Source organism: Chiloscyllium punctatum, chromosome 3 (genome assembly GCF_047496795.1).
Source record: "Chiloscyllium punctatum isolate Juve2018m chromosome 3, sChiPun1.3, whole genome shotgun sequence".
Classification (NCBI taxonomy): Eukaryota; Metazoa; Chordata; class Chondrichthyes; order Orectolobiformes; family Hemiscylliidae; genus Chiloscyllium; species Chiloscyllium punctatum.
In genome coordinates this window covers 149394305-149414802 of record NC_092741.1, presented here as the reverse complement: position 1 = coordinate 149414802, position 20498 = coordinate 149394305, and the positions used below count along the sequence as shown (strand labels likewise).

Sequence of the window (20498 nt, the reverse complement as noted above, 5' to 3'; positions counted from 1 at the left end):
AACTTTTGCCTGATGGAAGAGGGTGGAAGAGCGTGTAACTGGGGTGGGAGAAGTCTTTGATTATGTTCCTATAATGGGTCAGTTATTTAATATGATGAGAGTCACAAATCAATTGAACACATACTTAATCATTTGTAAGCCCTTGTGTTTGCAATGTTCAATTGAGTATAACACATTGTTTCCACACAAACAATATGATCGAAGCTGGGTGGTAATTTAAGTCTATACATAGTTGTGGTTAATCTCCTTCCCAGTGTATTGCTTCCCCACAATATCAAGACTTGTGGTTGCATGCTTTTATTTCCTTCACTGGTTTCTTCTTGACAACAGAATGCATTTTCTTTTCAGCATCTGTCTGAGCTGCTGGCGGTGGTGCGGTTGCCTTTTATTCATCCCAGCTATCTGTTAAATGTCGTTGACAATGAGGAATTGATCAAGTCCTCAGAGGCTTGCCGAGACCTGGTAAATGAAGCAAAACGTTATCACATGCTGCCGCATGCTCGGCAGGAAATGCAGACTCCCCGGACACGGCCAAGGCTATCTGCAGGTAGGACTTTAGCCAACAAGGATTTCTGCTGAGCCTTTAGAATGTGCAGAGGTTTTTTTTTAATGTGGCCAAGTATTGTACAAGGCTCAAAGGATAACCTTTAGAATGACGGATAATTGAGAGCACATTGAAATGTCTCCTCTTGCACATCTGTGGAAGTGTATATTTATGTTTTCAGTCTGACCCAGTTCTCAGTGTGCTGCTGACTGGGCTTCACAGTGGTTGCCAATTGACAAGCAAGTCCATGTCGGGAAATGTCCACCCCCGATATACCTGAGGTAGGATAAAGTCAATGAATTCATTAGTGTGATTCTGAGGTTCCAGAGTCCGTTTTCACTTCAGTGAACAAACACAAAACTGCATATGGCTTGAACTAAATATAATTTAGCAAGTGAACATTTTTTAAGGAAAAGCACGCACATCAGACCTTTTGCAACAGTTTGGGTGTATGATACAGGAGAGATTAATAGCATTGGAGACTGACCTATAATTGGCATCTGATGTTTAAAAGTTTTTTTATGACGGCATTGTGACGTACAGCAGAGTACTGTGCAGCTATAAATAGTGTTATAGACCAGACCACCTCTAGACCTTAACTTTTTCTTAATTTCAAGGTAAATGTCAGGTGCTGTGTTTCAGATGCAATTCAATTGGTCGAAATACTTGACTTTAAGCAAAACACAATTTTAACTATAGTTAAAATACAACCAATGAAAGAAGAACTTGGAATAACTTTATTGGAAAACTTAACGGAATAATAAATAAGTAACTATAATTAACTGTTACAATATAGTAATATCCCATAAATGCACCCCTTGTAAAAAAGGCAAATTCAGAAAAACGTATTTTGATTGACATGCAATCCAACAGCCTAGGAAGAGAACCTCCAGCTTTTGGTTGTAATCATGAGAAGGAAACATAGCTTCCACCGCTTCTAGACCTCAACAGCAACTGCCAAAACTAGAAATCCTAGTCAGTGACAGTTGGCCACACCCATCCAGGCTGCTTCTATTGTTCCAACATTTTTTTAAAAACTCCCCAAGGCCTCACAAGCTGTTAACGTTACCACAGTCAGCTCAGCGCCTCTTGTTCAATATCCTTCTAAAAGAAACCAGGACAAAATATACCTCTTACAGCCCCAGCATCATCACAACAGAAAGTTAGTTCAACCTGGTCTTGAGGAATTCTGCGAGATAGATGTCCATTCGTCAAAATAGGATACACTCTTCAAAGTTGCTTACCTGGAGTTGTGTAGTATTTATGTATAAGTGTCTGGTAAGCAGCTAAAATGAGCAGTTACTGAGCCTCTTGGAGCTCAGTCCTTTCCCAGTGTCTCTGGTTTTTACCAGTAAGCAGATAAGATGTTAGACGGAAGTAAAGACAAACCTCAAGAATGAATGGAAACTGGGTTGCTGTTAGATTAGTAGCATTTTGACCAGCACTGAAGCAGCAAGATGAAGGTGGTCAACAATTGTGTGTGGAACAAAGGAATTCTCTAAGCACATCAAAAGATAAGTTGCATCTTCTGCTCCTTCAGAAAGTTTTCCCCACTATTCTACCCCTTCCCTCCCCTCATGTCCCCACCCACCAAATCTCTTAGAGATCCTCCTGAAACACACTCTCTGCCCGGAAGCCACTGGCAGTCCAAGGGCTACCTAATCCTCCCAGCCAGCAAGCTCTAAACCTTTTCTCAACTACTCCAATTGAAAGTGGTCCACTAGCATTTCAATGAGACCCAGCAGCTAAAGGCTCGATAGTTTCATGGTGACACTACATGAAGGGAAATTAACTTACTTTAACATTTTTTCACTGGAAAGCTGTTTGGAGTTACAATCAACAAAGTAGCTGATGCAGTAAAGCATGTAACTTCTTGGAAATCAAGCATGCCTTTAGTTTTTTTTAACTACCATAATGCCATGTTGGCTTCCCCTCCTATTCTCTTTATTGTAAAGCTTTTTTCGTCTGGGATGGAGTTAACCCTAACCCTTCCCCTGTTACAAATCATACCCAATCCACATTGAATTTACTCTCAGGTCTCTGCTGTTCTGATCTGGATCCATCAACCAGAAGCTTTTGGAAAAGACTTGATTTGATTTGCCTCCAGAGTTGTTGGTTTGAGTCCAAATCTTTTGTAAATCATTGTAACTCCAGTGAAAACTGTGGTAATTATGGCAGAGAAAATGCTAAGAATTCATCTGTGTGAACGATGTATAATGTAGTTGCCCCCACCTCAATCTCCTTAGATTGGGGATGGTTAAACTTAGTTATTGTGCGTTATAGTCGAACTAGCTTAGATTAACAAGTCGAGTGTCTAATGTGATTCTGCTGCCTACCCACTGGATATCTCTGCCAAGAAATTGAGGGAAATTCATCTTGTTCTTTTTTTCCCTGTTCTGGTTCATGTCAGTATCTTTCAGAAGTGCTAAATCACAACCATCTTAGTACCAATTTAAGTAACAAATTACTATGACTCTTCTTCAATTTCTATTTATATCTCTCTCAACGAAAAGGTCCATTTTCACTTAATGATCCTGCTTCAATCACCATAGCATTTGTTTTGCTGCAGACCACAATTGTTAAATGAACTGAGTGTACACTTTCATATCCCTGTAAAGGCTGCAGTTTCACTGTTTAAATGAGAACCATATAACAGAAGGGAATGAGATGTTTTTAAGCTCAATCAATAGCTCAAAGTTGATTTGAAAAGAAAAATGTGCAGAATAGTTCAGCCAACGAATTAGATTACTTACAGTGTGAAAACAGGCCATTCGGCCCAACAAGTCCACACCGCCCCGCCGAAGCGCAACCCACCCATACCCCTACATTTACCCCTTTACCTAACACTACGGGCAATTTAGCATGGCCAATTCATCTGACCTGCACATCTTTGGACTGTGGGAGGAAACCGGAGCACCCGGAGGAAACCCACGCAGACACGGGGAGAACGTGCAAACTCCACACAGTCAGTCGCCTGAGGTGGGAACTGTGAGACAGCAGTGCTAACCACTGTGCCACCGTGCCGCCCTAACGAAACCAAATGGAAGATCCTAAGTCTAATTTCTAGTCGACACCAACCTGATTCTCACAAGGTAATACTATTGCAGTTGTATTCAATGCCTCTGGGAAAGAGTAGAAGAATTGTGCAAAATTCTCAGTTGAATGAAAATGTGTTGGAGTTCAGCTATGAGCTGTTGTATTTAAGAACAGCCATTGGAATATCACGATACTACTTTCTGTTGATAACTCATTCAGGAGAAGGGGAAGGGCAAAGATTGAACTGGTTTGTGGGAAGATTGGAAAATGAGAGTCTGTAGGGAGCACATTTAATTTCACAGTAACAAATTGAAAGGTAGGATAAATTACGCATAAAGTAAGATGCTGTGTTCAAAGGAAAAAGCAATAATGAGAAAATTGTATCCTTAATAGTGAAACAAGAAGTGTAATGACAGGTGTTAAGTCACCGTAGAGTTTAATTCCTTTGTCTAAATTGCTGTCATTAGCAGTTTGTCATCAATTAAGTTACAAAAGCTTTAAGGCCTAGCATCTCTAAAATCCTTTGATTTGGTAAGAGATCTAGAGGGCTTCTTTTCCCAGTTGTGACACTCACCTACAAGCACTTGTGTTCTTCTCCTGACTTTAAACAAAATATTAAACCATTTAATTGAACTGGCTTAACACCTATTTAAATAATGTACACGGATGTAAATTTCTTGAGCATTCATTCTTGAGCATTGATCTTTGGTGATCTGAAAACAATCATGATCCATATAGAAACCAGTAACTTTTATAAAAAGATCACATAAGATTTCAAGGCCTATGACTTTTACTCTAACAAATAAACAAAAGCAATGTTGTCTGATCCGCAACTTATAGTCAAAGTTATAATCAAGAAATTGTCCATTTAGTTTTTAACACAACTAAAATACGCCTTCAGCTTTGATGAGGAGTCTTGTCGGCTCAATACATTAGCTTGCTCTCCCTCCATGGATGCTACCTGACCTGCTTTGATTTCCAGCATTTTTTATTTTCAGTACAGATTCCAGCATCTGTAGTAATTTGCTGCTAAAAGCCCCTTCTACTGGTTATGCTTCCATATCCACTAAGTAAACACATCATTCTCCAGGACCCAGTCCAAAGTTACTATCAGCTCCTGAGGGCTTAAATACTTCCTTCCTTTCCCAGGCAGGTAACTTCTGATCCCAGAACGTACTAGTACTAAAAGGGTTACATTACTTGCTTACTAGCATTATAAGGAGATGTCTCTTCCTAACTCAAGTTGGCAAATGTTCTAGCATTCTTTAAATCTTCCAGAACTTTGGCTCAACAATCTGAGTATAAGTTCCTACTAGTACATTGTGTGGTGATCAACAGAGTCAGAATGTTCTCTATAAGACCATGAGACCATAAGAAATAGGAGTAGAAGTAAGGCCATTTGGCCCATCGAATCCACTCAGCCATTCAATCATAGCTGATGGGCTTTTCAACGCCACTTACCTGCACTCTCCCCATAGCCCTTAATTCCTTGCTTTAGCATAGGCCTGGCTGCCTCTGTCTTTCTCCTCTCTCTCTGATTCTTATGAAGTTATTCAGCTAGAGGAGTGTAATCTAATACAAGAATATGGACTTTTCCCTATCAAAGCCCTTTTCCATGGTAAAATGAATCACATAGGGATACATCCAGCTAGGAATGCTACTTAGCCATTTTCTAGACCACCCAACCTTGGAATCAAACAGGCAGTTTAAAGTATACCCATTTATAAAGCGTGATATTCCCAACACCTCCCTGTGAAACTTGGAGATTATCCACCTGTCCAATCTATGCAATTCCTGTTGTAAATGTCTATAGGTGTCAATATCTACCACTTTCTCTGACTAAGTTGAGAGTGTAGTGCTGGAAAAGCACAGCAGGTCAGACAGCATCCGAGAAGCACGACAGTCAGCATTTCGGGCATCCCTAGTGAACCGAAACATTGATTGTCCTGCTCCTCGGATACTGCCTGACTGGTTGTGCTTTTCCAGCGCCATGCTCTCGACTCTGATCTCCATCATCTGCAGTCCTCACTTTCTCCTTTCTCTAAGTCAGTTTGAAGCCCCTTAACCCTATGACCAACAAGACTTACTGCCTGGCTGCATTTGGAACAGGTCACATGACCCAGATCACTGTACAACTTTGCCTTAAATTCGGTAAACAATGCCAAAGCATAACTATCTTAGTCACATTGTATTTGTAACAAAAAAAATCCCATGATTTTTTTTTTCTTAATCTGCCTGGAAATAAAGAAAGATTGATTCACAATGTGATCGTGAACTCAAAGAACTCTGAACCTTCAAGCAAGAATGCTTTGTTTTGAATCCATCTTATTTTTGTGTTTGGAAACTTGTTTTTAAGGTGTGGCTGAAGTAATCGTCCTGGTTGGTGGTCGTCAAATGATTGGAATGAGCCAACGTGATCTCACTGCCGTCAGCTGCTTTAACCCCCAGAACAACAAATGGTACCCATTAGCCAGTCTACCATTCTATGACAGGGAATTTTTTAGTGTCATCAGTGCTGGTGACAACATCTATTTATCAGGTAAATTTTTGTTTAATATTTCATGGCCTATTTCTGTTCCTAGTTCTTGTATGAGTATCTTTGTCCCACATAGAATCAATTACCTCCAAGTTTGCAGACTAAATTATTGAGCAGGACAATAGAATTCAGCTCATGAGCCTCCAAGTGTAACTTCTAAGTAAGGAACAGCAGAAGAGTGATGCTTTGGAACTATTTGCAAGAGGAGTTCACATAAACCTAACATTAAATGGTTAAGTAATTTTTAAGTTGCTTCGAGAAAAAAGCAAATCGATGCCAAAATGTCAGTGAAATAGACCATAGACTGTGGTTGAACTGTGAATATGGCATCTTCTGAAGTTCATTCGACCTAAAGATTTTTCAGTTTTTTATTTAAAATGAAAGCCTGTGTGTAAAGAGCAGGGAAGTGGAGGTAATTGAATCGCTCTTTAAACCGCTGGCACAATCATGATGGGTCAAATGGCTACCATTGTGCAACACGTTTCTACAAAAAAGCTTCTCAGCAGAAGTCGCTCTTTGTTGAAAGGTGAGCAACACACTGGATGAGTCAACTGCAGGTAGGTGAACCACGCAACTTCTTTCTTAGATTCTAATTCCCAAGTCAAACATTAACCCATCCAGGCGCTGTTGTCTCGTTTGGTCCTTTGAGGATCTGTGATGTTTAGTGGTGGACAGGTAACCGATAAGGTTGTTCTGTACCCAGAAGGTTCCATTGCAAATAGGATGATTGCCTTTCGGACAAATTGTTGACTGAAGATTTTCTCTCCAGGTACCCTCCTTCTGCATCCGAAATGTGCCCATTTGTAGAATGCTTGACTATGTTTTACTTGGTTACAGTAGATGTAGTACTTTAGCATTGATATTAGATAAATGAATGCTTGCCTTCATTGCTCAGACTTTTCAGTACAGGAGTTGGTATGTTATATTGAGGTTGGCGAGGCCTTTTCAGGGCAATTCCTTTACACAGACAGTGGTTCATGTATGGAATGAACTTCCAGAGAAAGTGGTGGATGTGGGTACAGTTACAGCTTTCAAAAGACATTTAGGTCAGAATTATTTGGAGGGATGTGGGCCATGCGCAGGCAGATGGGACTAGTTTAGTTTGGGATTATGATTGGCATGGACTGTTTGAAAGAAAGGGTTTGTTTCTGTGCTGTATGACTCCATAAGTCTTCTGATTGCTGTCAACTTAATAGAAAATCAGTATTCTTTTAACTATTTATTGGAGCACAAACAATGTATCAACAATTCTCTTTCATTTCAGTCAATACACACAGACAGTATTCCCTTTAATTCTCCTTGGTTTCCAACACAGCTTTCCAAACAATTACTCTGAGGTGTATTCCCCCCCTCCCCCCCACCATGTGGATGAACATATCTGCCCGCTGTTACCTTGCAGAAGCCAGAGTCTGCTTCGAAATGCCTCTTTCTTATATTACAAAGATCACACACTAGACAATGATTGACACACATCTCCCCTTTTGATGATTTTTTTCTGCAAGTCTGTAGAGTGCTTGATTTGAGTGGTACCACATCCTGCGTCAGTGAATAATTAATTATAAGACATACAAAACAGTAATTGCGTTTAGTGTTTTAACCAGTTATCACTGGTCTTTTGATGGGGGACAATCTCTGGATTTATCAGTATTAAGTAGATAAAATTGTTACACTAAAGTGACAGCTTTTGTGTTTATCATTTGCCAAGGACAATGGTTTTGTACAACATCATGGTTCTGAAAGAGTTAATGTTGGAAATTGCATTAGGCTCCACCCAGTCTGATGAGGTCATGCAGTCACTAGTGGTTCATCCTATGTCACTGTTCACAACACAGATTCTTTGACTCTGTATAGGGGGGAGGAATAGAGGCAACCTGTGTCTCTACCTACCCCCCCCCCACCCCAAACATGCCCCCTTCCCAGTCAGTTCAGGAGCACATACAATGAGGGGCATTGTGCTGCACTCTGGACCTATTGCTGTGACTTGCTTCATTGGGTTGTAAATCCTGTTATTGGCGTAACTACAGCGGTTTAATGATTAAGAGTCAGATAAATTTAAACAAACATATGCCATTATTTGTCTGATTATTTGAGCTATTTCTTGGTTAGTACATGGATGTAGTTAATCCATTATCTGTAATTCTATATGAATAATTTCCTTTCACCTCACAGCTTGCTTGAAAAGTATGAGAAGTCGATTAGATATCCATTTTTGGATACAAACATTGACCACGTTCGTAGAATCAGTCAATTTATAAAATGTCTGTCCAGACAAACCAGCTTTACTGTTGGTTTACTTTTAAAGTTAAATATGTTCTTTGTACAGGAGTGTTACACATAGCTTGGCATCCGACTTTAAAGCAGCTTGAGCTGCTCTTTCGGCTTTTGGATCTAAATGAGATAATATAGTCTTCAAGGCACTGAAACCTGTCTTTCTGTTTATAAGTGTTAACACAACTCACATAATCTCCAGTACCCTCTTGATGCTGTTTCACTCCAAACTGTTTGGAAGATTTATAAATATACCATTTTTGAGCAAAACTCAGATTCCAAACTGACTCACTCGATTTATTTTCAGAAATTAAACAAGAAGGGTGCAAACTAAACATGAATTAATATATGACAATAAAAATAACCTTTTAAAACTACACTTTACTGTTTATTGGACTGGACTGTGGTATCTACAAATTAGTTGTATTTGTGTGTTTATCATCAAGTAGACTTCAAAAGGTAATTGTTCACCTTGGATCATGCGGCAAAAGTGAAAAGGGCTAGATGAGTGTAAATTTATTATTTCTGAAAAGGGAAGCATATGGTTGAAACCTTTAGTTTTGCACTCATTAGGACAAGCATAACAATACCACATTTCAAACCGCCTCAGTTATTAATGCTAGTGTGCTGGATGTGGATCTGTCAGAGGGATTTGACAAAGTGCGAATGTAAAGGATGCCCCATTGTGAACAATAGAGTAGATTGAAAGAAGTACAAGTAAAATGCTGCTTCACCTGGAAGGTGTATTTGGAGCCTTGGACAATGAGGAGGGGGGAGGTGAATAAGCAAGTGTGACACCTCTTGCGATTGCATGGGAAGAAGCCATGAGGGATTGAGGAAGTGATAGAGGAGCATGCTGATTAGTTGGCCAGTTGACTTTGATTTAATTAGCATCGGTTGACTCTGCTGTCTCTATGGCAATCTTTTCTCCTGCAGTAAAAATTATTAAGGTCACTTGAAATTTGGTATTTTTACTTTTTTCCTGATGAATGCATGACAAAGCTTCAGCAACACACAGCAGAAATTCTATACACCAAGTGGCTGTTCATAATTTATGATTTTATATTCAATTTGTCAGCACAGAAATAGAATATTGTGAATGTATTTTCCAGGTTGAGATGTTTGCATTTTCCAAATAAAGTCTTCCCAGTGTAATTAATACAAAAATACTGTCCAGAAACTGAAGTCAGAAAACATCTGAAATCCAAGCATGACACTGCTGCACAGCTTTCTTCATTCATCTCTAGCCTTCGCATATATTTACTGTGCACATTACTACCAGATGACTCTAAAAAAACCTAATTTGTGCATTAATGTCCTTCAGAGAAGGAAACCTGCAATCCTTACACAGTCTGGCATAAACTTGATTTCAGTCGTATGTTCAATGATTGACTTGTAATGTTCTCAGGACACACACACACACACACACACACACACCTTAGAATCTGTACCTATCTCAGGAAGTATCTATCATCTTCTTAAAACTTCCCTTTCACAATTCAGCTAAAATTGCAAAGTTGCTGAATAGATTAAAGTCAATTGTCAGTGTCTTAACGAGCTGTAATTCTGAGTACATCAATGCCTGTGACTGTTGAGATGCTGATATCTTTCTGAGAGTTTATGAAATAATCTGTTCTGAAATAAATGAGGTATTACGAAAGGTTCTATTCAAACAGATGTACAATGGCTTCTAAAGAACTGAAAGCTAATTTGTATCACATTTAGTTTTTAATGGAGCAGAACTGAAAATTATGGTAATAAAGTCTCTATCATTAGAATTTGCAATTTGTTTCCCAGGCAATCAAGTCACGTAGATTGCCATCATTCTGACACTGACTTCATCTCTCATTGTCCTAGGTGGCATGGAATCTGGTGTCACACTTGCTGATGTCTGGTGTTACATGTCCCTTTTGGACAATTGGAACCTGGTTTCACGGATGACTGTCCCTCGGTGTCGACACAATAGCCTCGTGTATGATGGGAAAATTTACACACTGGGTGGTATTGGTGTCTCTGGGAATCTCAATCATGTTGAAAGGTAAAATCAAGATTCACAGAATTGTTGAGTGAAATTTACTGGAATGTAATCAGACAATAATTAATGCTGGACAAAATGGTTTCTTTTTGACAGTGTACTGTACTTTTAAAATATGTAGCTATTTTAGAATACCTTGCTTCCTTTATTATTTCAATACAATATTAAAATGTATCTGAAGTCAATTGTCAACATTTTGAATTGTTTAATTCTGTCATTTGAGGCAGTGCTACTATGGGAAGTTATATAAGTACATTAAAAGTGCTCACTTATCAATTAAGAGTTCATGTTACAGAACAATAGAGTCATAGAGTCGTACAGCATGGAAGCAGACCCTTCGATCCAACTAGTCCATGCTGACCGTATTCCCAAACTAAACTAGTCCACTGCCTGTGCTTGGCCTATATCCCTCCAAACATTTCTTGTTCGTGAACTTACCCAAATGTCTTTTAAATGTTGAAACTGTACCCGAATCCATCACTTCCTCTGGAAGTTCATTCCACACACAGACCACACTCTATGTAAAAGAAAAATTGCCGTTCATGTCTTTTTAAAATCTTTCTCCTCTCACTTTAAAAGTATGCCCCTTCATCTTGAAAAGCCCCAGCAGAAAAGGAAATTTAAATCCCCAGCGCAGCAGGCTTTCTGAGTCATAAGGGAGAAAGTGAGGACTGCAGATGCTGGAGATCAGAGTCAAACAGTGCAGCACTGGAAAAGCACAGCAGGTCAGGCAGCATCCAAGGAGCAGGAGAGTCGATGTTTCGAGTATTAGGTTTTCATCAGGAATAACAGCAAAATCAAATCACTACAACGTTAAAATGTATCTGAAGTTAATTGTCAACATCTTTGAATTGTTTAATTCTATCATTTGAAGTAATGCATGTCTAGGAGAGTGTTAATAGCAGAGGTCCTTTGCATGTACTGCCCAAAACGTCACTCTCCTGTTCTTCAGATGCTGCCTGATCCCGTGTGCTTCTCCAACACCACGCTTTCTGAGTCATATGGTCTACTTCTGTATTTATTTCTTGAGTTTCACTGACTAGGAAAATACAGGTTCAATTATTTATTCTGTATGGTTCCTAATGACTTGTAATGAATGATAGAAATTAATTAAGAGGTCAGAGTTCATTCACATTCGAATTGTACTCGCCATATCCATTGGTTCAACAACTATCACCACTCTGAATCAAATTTATGTTTTCATTCAGTAACAAAAGATTCACGTGGGATAGTGTGGTTAATGTTTATATAAACTTACAGGAAACATTGGTTTACGCAGGAAAATTGTTGTGATATGGATCACTGCTTGAAAGAGAGCTATAAGTAAATTCAAAAGAGAATTGAGGGAGGGGTTATGTAAATTAGGGCCCTGATGTCCCATTTGAAGTTATGCACTGGCACCTAGAAGGATAATTTAACATTGTCATTCATAGTCACTGTCACTGCAACAACTCTATTTCTTTTATCAGGAGTCATTACAAAGTTATGCTGATAAATTATGTTATTGAATAGGGGTTGCACCATTCATTTTGACTTGAAGCTGACCATTGAAGTGAAGCAAGGGAAACAGTCATCAGGTCTATACAGGAAACAGACAAGTGGACACCTCTTGCTTAGGTGGGCCCTGTAACATTTAACGCTGTGTGACATGCAGGACAACTTTGCAGTGGGTGCAGTGGACTGCACTTGCCACTCAGCTTGCTTGCTTTCTACATCCTGGCTACTGAACCGATACTGATATCTGCACCCAATGCTGCAGATGCTGTAGTTGTTATTGTTGTTGAGCTACAATGGCTTGATATTTTTTGCAATCTTTTAGCAGTGTTTCAATATCATGATTTTTCTTTCCTTTGGAAAGTTTTAGTTACTATTTGAAGCTATAGCCAGCTCCATTATCTGCTCTGATAGCTCAGCCTCTGAAAAGTCACAGCCACTGCCCTTGTCACAGTATGTACTGATGAACTGATCAATTCATTCTTGTGGCTATTGCTTGGTGGACATCACCTGTAAACAGTGAATTTACTTGTACAAAAAGCTGATTCTCCAGCACTTGCATAGGTTAACAGGACCTCTTAGGTCCTCTTAAGACAGGTTAAAGTGTTAACTCAGTATGTCTGTTTATTTCTGAAGATCATCTTTATTTTCAAACCCTTACGTATCCTGTTCTGCAATGGCTAAACCTGAAAAGCATTGATCCGTCCTTTATTTACAAATCCAAAACTCAGACAGGACATTGTTTGCCTTCTAATTTGTGCAAAGAAATCTGGCTGTTCCCAGTCAATTGCAAATGTTATTGGGAGATACTTGTTATGGATGTTATTAAATGTTATTAGGAGCAGGACTGGAACGCCACTCCATTTGGAGGTTCAGCAAGTAGTTGCCAAACGTCTTTTCCTTGTTTGAAAATTATTCCCTCTGATGATTTCAGCTGTGTTTCAAACTGTTTTTGGATCAAGTATTTGCTGGTTGTGTGGGAATGCTGTCCAAAGTTGCCTTGGGCAACACTACAGTTGTGACTCTATGCAGCGTTTTCTTCAGCACCATGGTGGGTCCAGCCCGGGATTCCAACAGGGGGTCGGGGTCAGGCCCTCGAGCCTAGAACCATGAAATGGACTACGTGGACTTTGTATTAAATTCTCTTTATTTAAAAAAATTCTTTATGGTACAGAGAATTATTCTGAACTTTGATTTCTTTACTTTTCAAATTTATTACTATGATTCTGTACTTTCGAAGGTCTGTAATGTTGGACTTTTCATTTTTTTTTTATTTTTCTAATTTTTTTTCCCTAAGAATTTCCCTAAGATCTATACCTAGGTACCTTGGTAGCTAAGATGGCGATGTAAGTAGCGACTTGCAAACCTTTCACTGTACTCATGTGAGTACATGCGACAACAAAGTTAATTCTAATTCAATAAAGCTTCTACATCCCCATATAACCAAGGGGCAGCTTGTAGATGAGAATGTCACTGGGAAGGATGAATAAGCATGTTTCTGGGGAAAGAACTGAGTTTGGGATTTATGACTGGCACAATGGTTTGAATGACTTCCTTCTGTCCTGTCAGATTCTATGGTGTTATGAGGTAGGCTGTCAACTTGGGGATGTATCTGGTGTCAAAAAGATCTACTAAGGCATTATATACTCAGGTCTATGGAAAGGAAAGACTCTATGAATGAAGCTACTCTTCCTGGGATTGGTAGCAACTGCTTTATATAATCCTCTCTATGCCCTCTGTTAACTTTTCCATTAACCCAGTTACTTAAATTTGTTTAATGAACACACTAAAATAGTGCATAGTGGAATTGTGTACAAATGTAGGAAATATAGTTTTGACTCTAGTGGGAGGAGTTCTCTGGAAATCAAGTCCCCACCATTCGATAAAGCTGTCACGAAAGTGTGAATGTCTCATTCAATCACCAACAACAGTCAGGAACAAAATCTGACATTGTCGGAAAAACACAGCAGGACTGGCACATCTGTGAAGAGAAAGCAGCGTTAACATTTAGAATCCAGTGACTCTTCTTCAGACCAATAATTGTCAACTATTTCACTTTATTAAAAAAAACCCTTACTACAGGTGAACATGTTTTCCATATACATGATAAACTGGTTGTCAACTAAGATCCTATTTGAATTAGACGGTGTCCCATTTTGTCCCAAATATACGCACATTCATATGAGGATAGGACAGACATACACAATGCTGCAGAGCTATTATAGACAGGGGAAAGGATAGATAAAAAGTACAGAAAATAAATAACCCCTCTGTAGGTCAAGGGGGGTATTCAGTCCAGCTGATTTCTCACAATACCTCTGAATTCCTGTTAATGAGATTCTGATTGCTGACAGTCATGGGATAATAGAACGTTGTCAGACTAGATTTCAGATTCAGTTGAGAAACAATTGCAAGTCCTGACATTTGAAACTTGATCAGTTTTATTTTAATGAACTTCTTCACTGAGAGAAATATAATGAGTGCTGCTTTCAGCTCTAAGCTTTGACTGTTACCGACTGAGAGACCGGGAGCACTGGTTGGCTTTACAAACGTTGAACAGCAACAGCCAAGAGGTTCTAGTTGTACGGTATGCTGAAAAAAAACACCCAACATTTCAGTCCAAAGACTGTTGCTAGGCGATAGCAGCATAGATTGCTTTGGGTATTCAGGTCGGTTTGTTCAACAGTTAAAAAATTAAAAGTCCATCTTTATCTGTCTCTATAATCTTTGTTGGACATAGCTTTCTAAAGTCACTTGTTTTTTTTAAAACAGCATTTAATCTTTTAACTTTCCAGTTATAAACAATCACGCGATAAATCCTTTGCAACCCAATAATGTTCATATTCCAATTTATTCAAAAAGCTATGCATTCTCAACAATATTATCCAAATTCATTGCATGCAGCAGTGATAGCTGTACAATAAGGATTGTTGCTAATTGGTATACCCTGCTTGCTTTCCAGCAGATATTCTTCGTTAAAATCTAATAAAACAGCAAAAGCTCTGATCATTAAAAATGTTGAATTTGTAATAATAGGGTGCTTTATTCAACCAGTATTGACTAAGGCCAGTTCTAAATATACAGCTAGACCCCATATCCATGGAATTGTTTTCTGCGGTTTCAGTTACCAGCAGTTTACCGTGACTCAAACATATTATAGGGAACCTTCCAGAACCAGGGACAAGGAGGCTGCCAGGAAGGTAAATTTCCCATCGAAATGAATGGGTTCACTCCTAAACTTGGTTTCGGGCTTCTGTGTTAGTTCTTGGAACGCATCCCCCGCGGGTACGTGGGGGACTACTGTAGTTTATTATTTCAGATGACCATGCTACATGATACATTAAATATTAAAATCATTGGGCGTACTCTTATCTTTGACTTAACTGCTCTTAAAAAGTACTCCAGCCTTTAAGCCTGCATTGTAACATATATACCTGCATAAATACTGCTCATAATTGCTCTTAATCCCAGGACCTGAGTGGAATTTCCACCTTGGCATAGACAAGAATCGGGATGCAAATTGTCTTGGAAATTGCACTCTTTGTTTAGTATGCATTGACTTTCTGATACTTAATCAGCTGCCCTTGGATTTGAGGATGACATCACGTGACTGAACAGGTTATTTCTCTGCTGATTGATTTTGTATTCATACATGGGATGTGAGTGCGGCTGGCTAGGCCAGCAATCATTGCCCAGAGGGTAATTCAGAGTTAACCAGGAGTTACATGTAGGCCAGACCAGGAAAGGATAGCAGTTTCCTTCCCTAAAGGATATTAGTGAACCAGATGAGCTTTTCTGAAAATTGACATTTTTAATCCAAAAATGGTCATCATTAATCTCTTAAATCTGGATTTTTATTGAATCTGGTGGGATTTGAGCCTATTTCCTGAGAACATTACATTGGTCTCTGGATTTATCGTCTACTGATAATACCGCGAGGCCATTGTGCCCTCCTTTGGGCTGGTGGGCCAGCGTGGCCCAGGAGATACTTGGATTTGAAGAGCAGGAATTGCTGGCATTCCTTTCCCTGCTGCTACTCTCTGTCATTATTAAGATGTTGTGGTTCAAAGTCGAAAGTGTGGTGCTGGAAAAGCACAGCAGGGCAGGTAGCACCCGAGGAGCAGGAGAATCGACGTTTCAGGCATATGCCCGAAACATCGATTCTCAAGCTCCTCGGATGCAGCCTGACCTGCTGTGGTTTCCCAGCACCACAGTTGTGACTCTGATCTGCAGTCCTTACTTTCTACCTGTTGTGGTTTAAAGTATAATACAGTTTGGTAGACAAGTTGTCACCATTGTTGTTCAAATAGTGACAACCCGTGACCTGCAGAATCACAATCACAAACATAAACCGTCCATGTACCAGCCCATACAGGCAGTGTAGTAGAACAATGTTCCTCTATTCACAGTATTAGAAGTAGAAACTTGTAGTTTTATTATTACAGTAAAAATATGTTTATTACAGAAAAATAATTTTTAATAAATGTCTGGACCACAACGTGTGGGTATTCTGATTTTAAGGCACTAAAATTAATTTTATGAAACTATGCAGAACTTTCATTAGTTCCTTTAGTTTCTTACCAAATTGAATAATTTTTAATGTTTAAAAATGTCAAAACCACGCTATATCAAAGCATTCATTTGAAGAGTTGCTGCAAAGAAATCATTAATGAGCTCAACTGACAGAAACATAGTGTGGTGAGTAATTTCATCTGGACTATTAGTCAGTTTGTGGATACTGGGAGGTGGATTCCTAGCATGGTAATTTTAAGTCAGTATTAAGGATTTCAGGGACTTGGCTTAGTTCACAGAATCCCTACAGCATGGAAATGGCCATTTGGCCCATCGAGTCATCAGATTCCTGTTCTTGTGATTGTCATCAGGTTTCTGCGTTTGCACAAAGTCTACTAAACTCATCAGATAGAGTTAATTTTATTAATTGACAATCTAATTCCCCTTTGAACTATGTGATTTTGACAGAGAAAGACATGTTAGAGAAATGTACTGGACCAAAATGTAACAAATCTCTATGACTTGATGGCCTGTAACCTTACATTTTAAAAGACCTAACTGCAGAGACAGTGATTATGAGTTTCCAAGATTTCCCAGTTTGTAGAAAATTACAGCCGATTGGAAGCTCATAGATTCCCTGCAGTGTGAAAGCAGGCCATCCAACCCGCACCACCCCTCTGAAAAGCACCCCGCACAGATCCATCCCCCTTCCCTCTTCCTGTAACCCTACATTCCCCATGGCCAATCCACCTAGCGTGCACATTTTTGGACTGTGGGAGAAAACTGGAGCACCCGGAGGAAACCCATGACAACAGGGAGAACATGCAAACTCCACGCAGTCACCCAGGATTGCAATTGAACCTGAGTCCCTGCACCATGAGGCAGCAGTGCCAACCACTGAGCCACCGTGCCACCTCAAAGTTAACAAAAAAACCTCAGAGAGAGACAACAGGGAACTACAGGCTGGCCAGCCTGATGTCCATTATTGAGAAAGTGCAAGCATCTATCATTAAGGAGCTTGGAAAAGTATAGTACCATCAGACAAAACCAACATAGTTTATGAAAACTAAGTGGTAGTTGACAAGTTTGGGAGCTTTTCTTTGCAATGTAACTAGTCAGCTAGATAAAGGGGAAGGTAATGGGGGGAGTGGGGAGGTGTAATGCAGTGGGTGTAATTTACTTGGATTTCTAAAAGGCTTTCGGTAAGATGCCACACAAAAGGTTAACACACAAGATAAGGGTTCATGGATATGGCGGTAATGTATTAGCACAGAAAGCGGATTAGTTACGGGAAATGAAGCAGAGAATAAGGGTAAGTGGGGCAGTTTTATGTTGACGGGCTGTACCTAGGAGTGCTTCAAGAATTTGTTTTAGTGCTTCAGCTATTTACAGTCTATATCAATAACTTTGATGAAAAGACTAAGATTAATATATCAAGTTTGTTAATGATACAAAACTAGATAAGAACACAAGCTGTGAGGAGGACACAAAGAACCTGCAGAGACTTAGAGACCAGTTAAATGAATGGGCAACAGAGTGACAAGTATTGTATAATGCGGGAAGCATGAGTTTATTTACTAATGCAAATTGAAAGGCAGAATTTTTGAAGGGTCTGCAGCTTGTAAATGTTGATGTTCAGAGTGACTTGGATATAAGAACACAATGTTTTGCAGATAAAGCAAACAATTAGAAAGGCAAATGAGCTGTTAGCCTTTGTTGCAATAAGATTTGGAGTAAAGAATAAGGAAATCATAGCTGAAGTTTACTGGGCTTTGGTGAGAAATGCTTTGTGCAGTTTTAGTCCCCTCATTTACAGAGGGACAGACTTGCATTGGAGGCAATTACAGCAAAGGTTCTATAGATTGGCATTGGGGTGACAGCATTGTCTTATGATCAGAGGTGAGTGAATTGATCTATATTCGCTGGAGTTTAGAAAAGTGAGAGTTGATTTCGTTGAAGCAGACAATATTCTGAAAGGGTTTGACAGGGTAGACACAGAATTCATTTCCCGAACTGGGGAATCTAGAATACGGCACAAGGGTATGTTCATTTAAGACTGAAATGGGGATTGAATGTCTTTCAAAATGTTTATCCCAGAAGACTGTGGATCTTCTATTGCAATCAGTATTTTAGATGAGAGAAAACTCTTTGGTGTCTGAGGGAATCAAAGGATATGGGGAGTGGTCAGATGAGCAGCCGTGACCATGTTGGATGGAGTAACAATTGTGAGTTGTATGATCTGCTTCTGCTATCTCACGAAATCCAACCTTTCTTTCCTTCCTTCTATGACTGGCTTGACATTGAATTCATTCCCTTTCATTCAGCTCCCTTACCAAGCCTGCCACTGTTTATTTTTTAATCCTTTCATATCTTTGGTGAGAGAGTCTGCTTGTGTGCGATTGGTCATTAAGGTGATAGTTACCCTCCCTGTACCATGATCACCTCTATATTCCAACAACTTTAGGGGCACGTAATGTTTCCTATTCTAAATGTATCTGTATGATGAATTTTCAGATGACTTTTTTAGATTGATTAGATTAGAATAGATTCCCTACAATGTGGAAACAGGCTCTTTTGCCCAACAAGTCCACACCGACCCTCTGAAGAGCAACCCACCCAGACCCATTCCCCTATATTTACCCCTAACACTACGGGCAATTTAGCATGGCCAATCGACCTAACCTGCACATCTTTGGACTGTGGGAGGAAACCGGAGCACCTGAAGGAAATCCACTCAGACATGGGGAGAATGTACAAACTCCACACAGACAGTTGCCCGAGGCAGGAATTGAACCCAGGTCCCTGGCACATGAGGCAGCAGTGCTAACCACTGAGCCACCGTGTCGCCCTGCTTTATTAATGATCATTCATTGTTACATTATAATTTGTCCACCACAGTGCCTATTGTCTTGTCAGGAATTACTGTGCTGTCTTGCGTGTTTTGAAATTCTCTATGCACTTTATGCCGCCCAAGTATGACTGTACTCTCATGTAGTCTGTGTGTTCATTTAGTACCTTGGTCCTGGAGGAACACTGTGTCGTTTTCATTGTGCCAGCTGTATATGGTGTAAAGGACAAATACAATTACTCTACTCTAGTCTACTATTTCTGGCCCACAGAAATTACCACAAAGATGCATTGAAATTTGAGCTAAATTGTTTTTTGGCCGTACAAATGGATTGCGTACAGTATGTTCACTGAAAAGGCATTATACCCTTGAATCTTTGACCCCAGTGACAGACAGGTGCACAGGACTTACTGTCAGATATCTCTTTGCAAGTAGACGCTTCTTAAGAAAGTTATTTATTATTCCAAATTAGTTCAGTTTGCTGATATTAAAAGCACAGGGTCATTGGTCATCTGTCTATGTCAGATCTGAGTGGTCTAGGACCTAATGGACGGTTTCCAGACACAAGAATCACATTAGTGTTTTTTCAAGGGCCTCTCCCAACATCAAAGATTTCGCTGTGAGCATTTAGTAGAAGATCAGAGGAGTTGTCTCCTAGTCATTATTTATCTCGTAATTGGCATTAATATTTTGAAACAAAAACAATCCCATTGCTGTTTGTGGGACCTTGACATGTATAATTGGCTGTTGTAGCTTTATGCATTCCAAACATATCATTTCAAGGATATTTCTTTAACTGTATAACAATTTGGATTGTCCTATGCTTATGAAAGATGCTGTGTAGATCAAATTTTTTTTTTCAAAAATGTCTCCTTTCTTTCCTGCAATCTAAACAAATGCGAGGAAAAATGCAAGAGTGCTTCAAAGCATATCTACACACCTAATGAGTGCGCAGTCCCCAGCTTTTAACCTAGAGTCATAGAGATGTACAGCATGGAAACAGATCCTTCAGTCCAACCTGTCCATGCTGACCAGATATCCCAACCCAATCTAGTCCCATCTGCCAGCACCTGGCCCATATCCCTCCAAACCCTTTCTATTCATATACCCATCCAAATGCCTCTTAAATGTTGCAATTGTACCAGCCTCCACCACTTCCTCTGGCAGTTCATTCCATACACGTACCACCCTCTGCGTGAAAAAGTTACCCATTAGGTCTCTTTTA

General features: G+C 39.6%; 1 protein-coding gene across 5 annotated transcripts in view; it reads left to right on the top strand.

Annotated features, from left to right (window-relative positions):
- The window catches only part of LOC140466698 (kelch-like protein 29), a 388797-nt gene that overhangs the window by 310203 nt on the left and 58096 nt on the right, over nucleotides 1–20498 (top strand). For 4 of the 5 annotated variants that reach the window (XM_072562189.1, XM_072562205.1, XM_072562178.1 and 1 more), the window contains 3 exons: nucleotides 349–547; nucleotides 5937–6119; nucleotides 10242–10422. In XM_072562189.1, coding sequence (XP_072418290.1) covers nucleotides 349–547; nucleotides 5937–6119; nucleotides 10242–10422 — 563 coding nt within the window. The remainder of the gene's footprint in view (nucleotides 1–348; nucleotides 548–5936; nucleotides 6120–10241; nucleotides 10423–20498) is intronic. The other variant, XR_011955268.1, reaches the window with a different exon arrangement.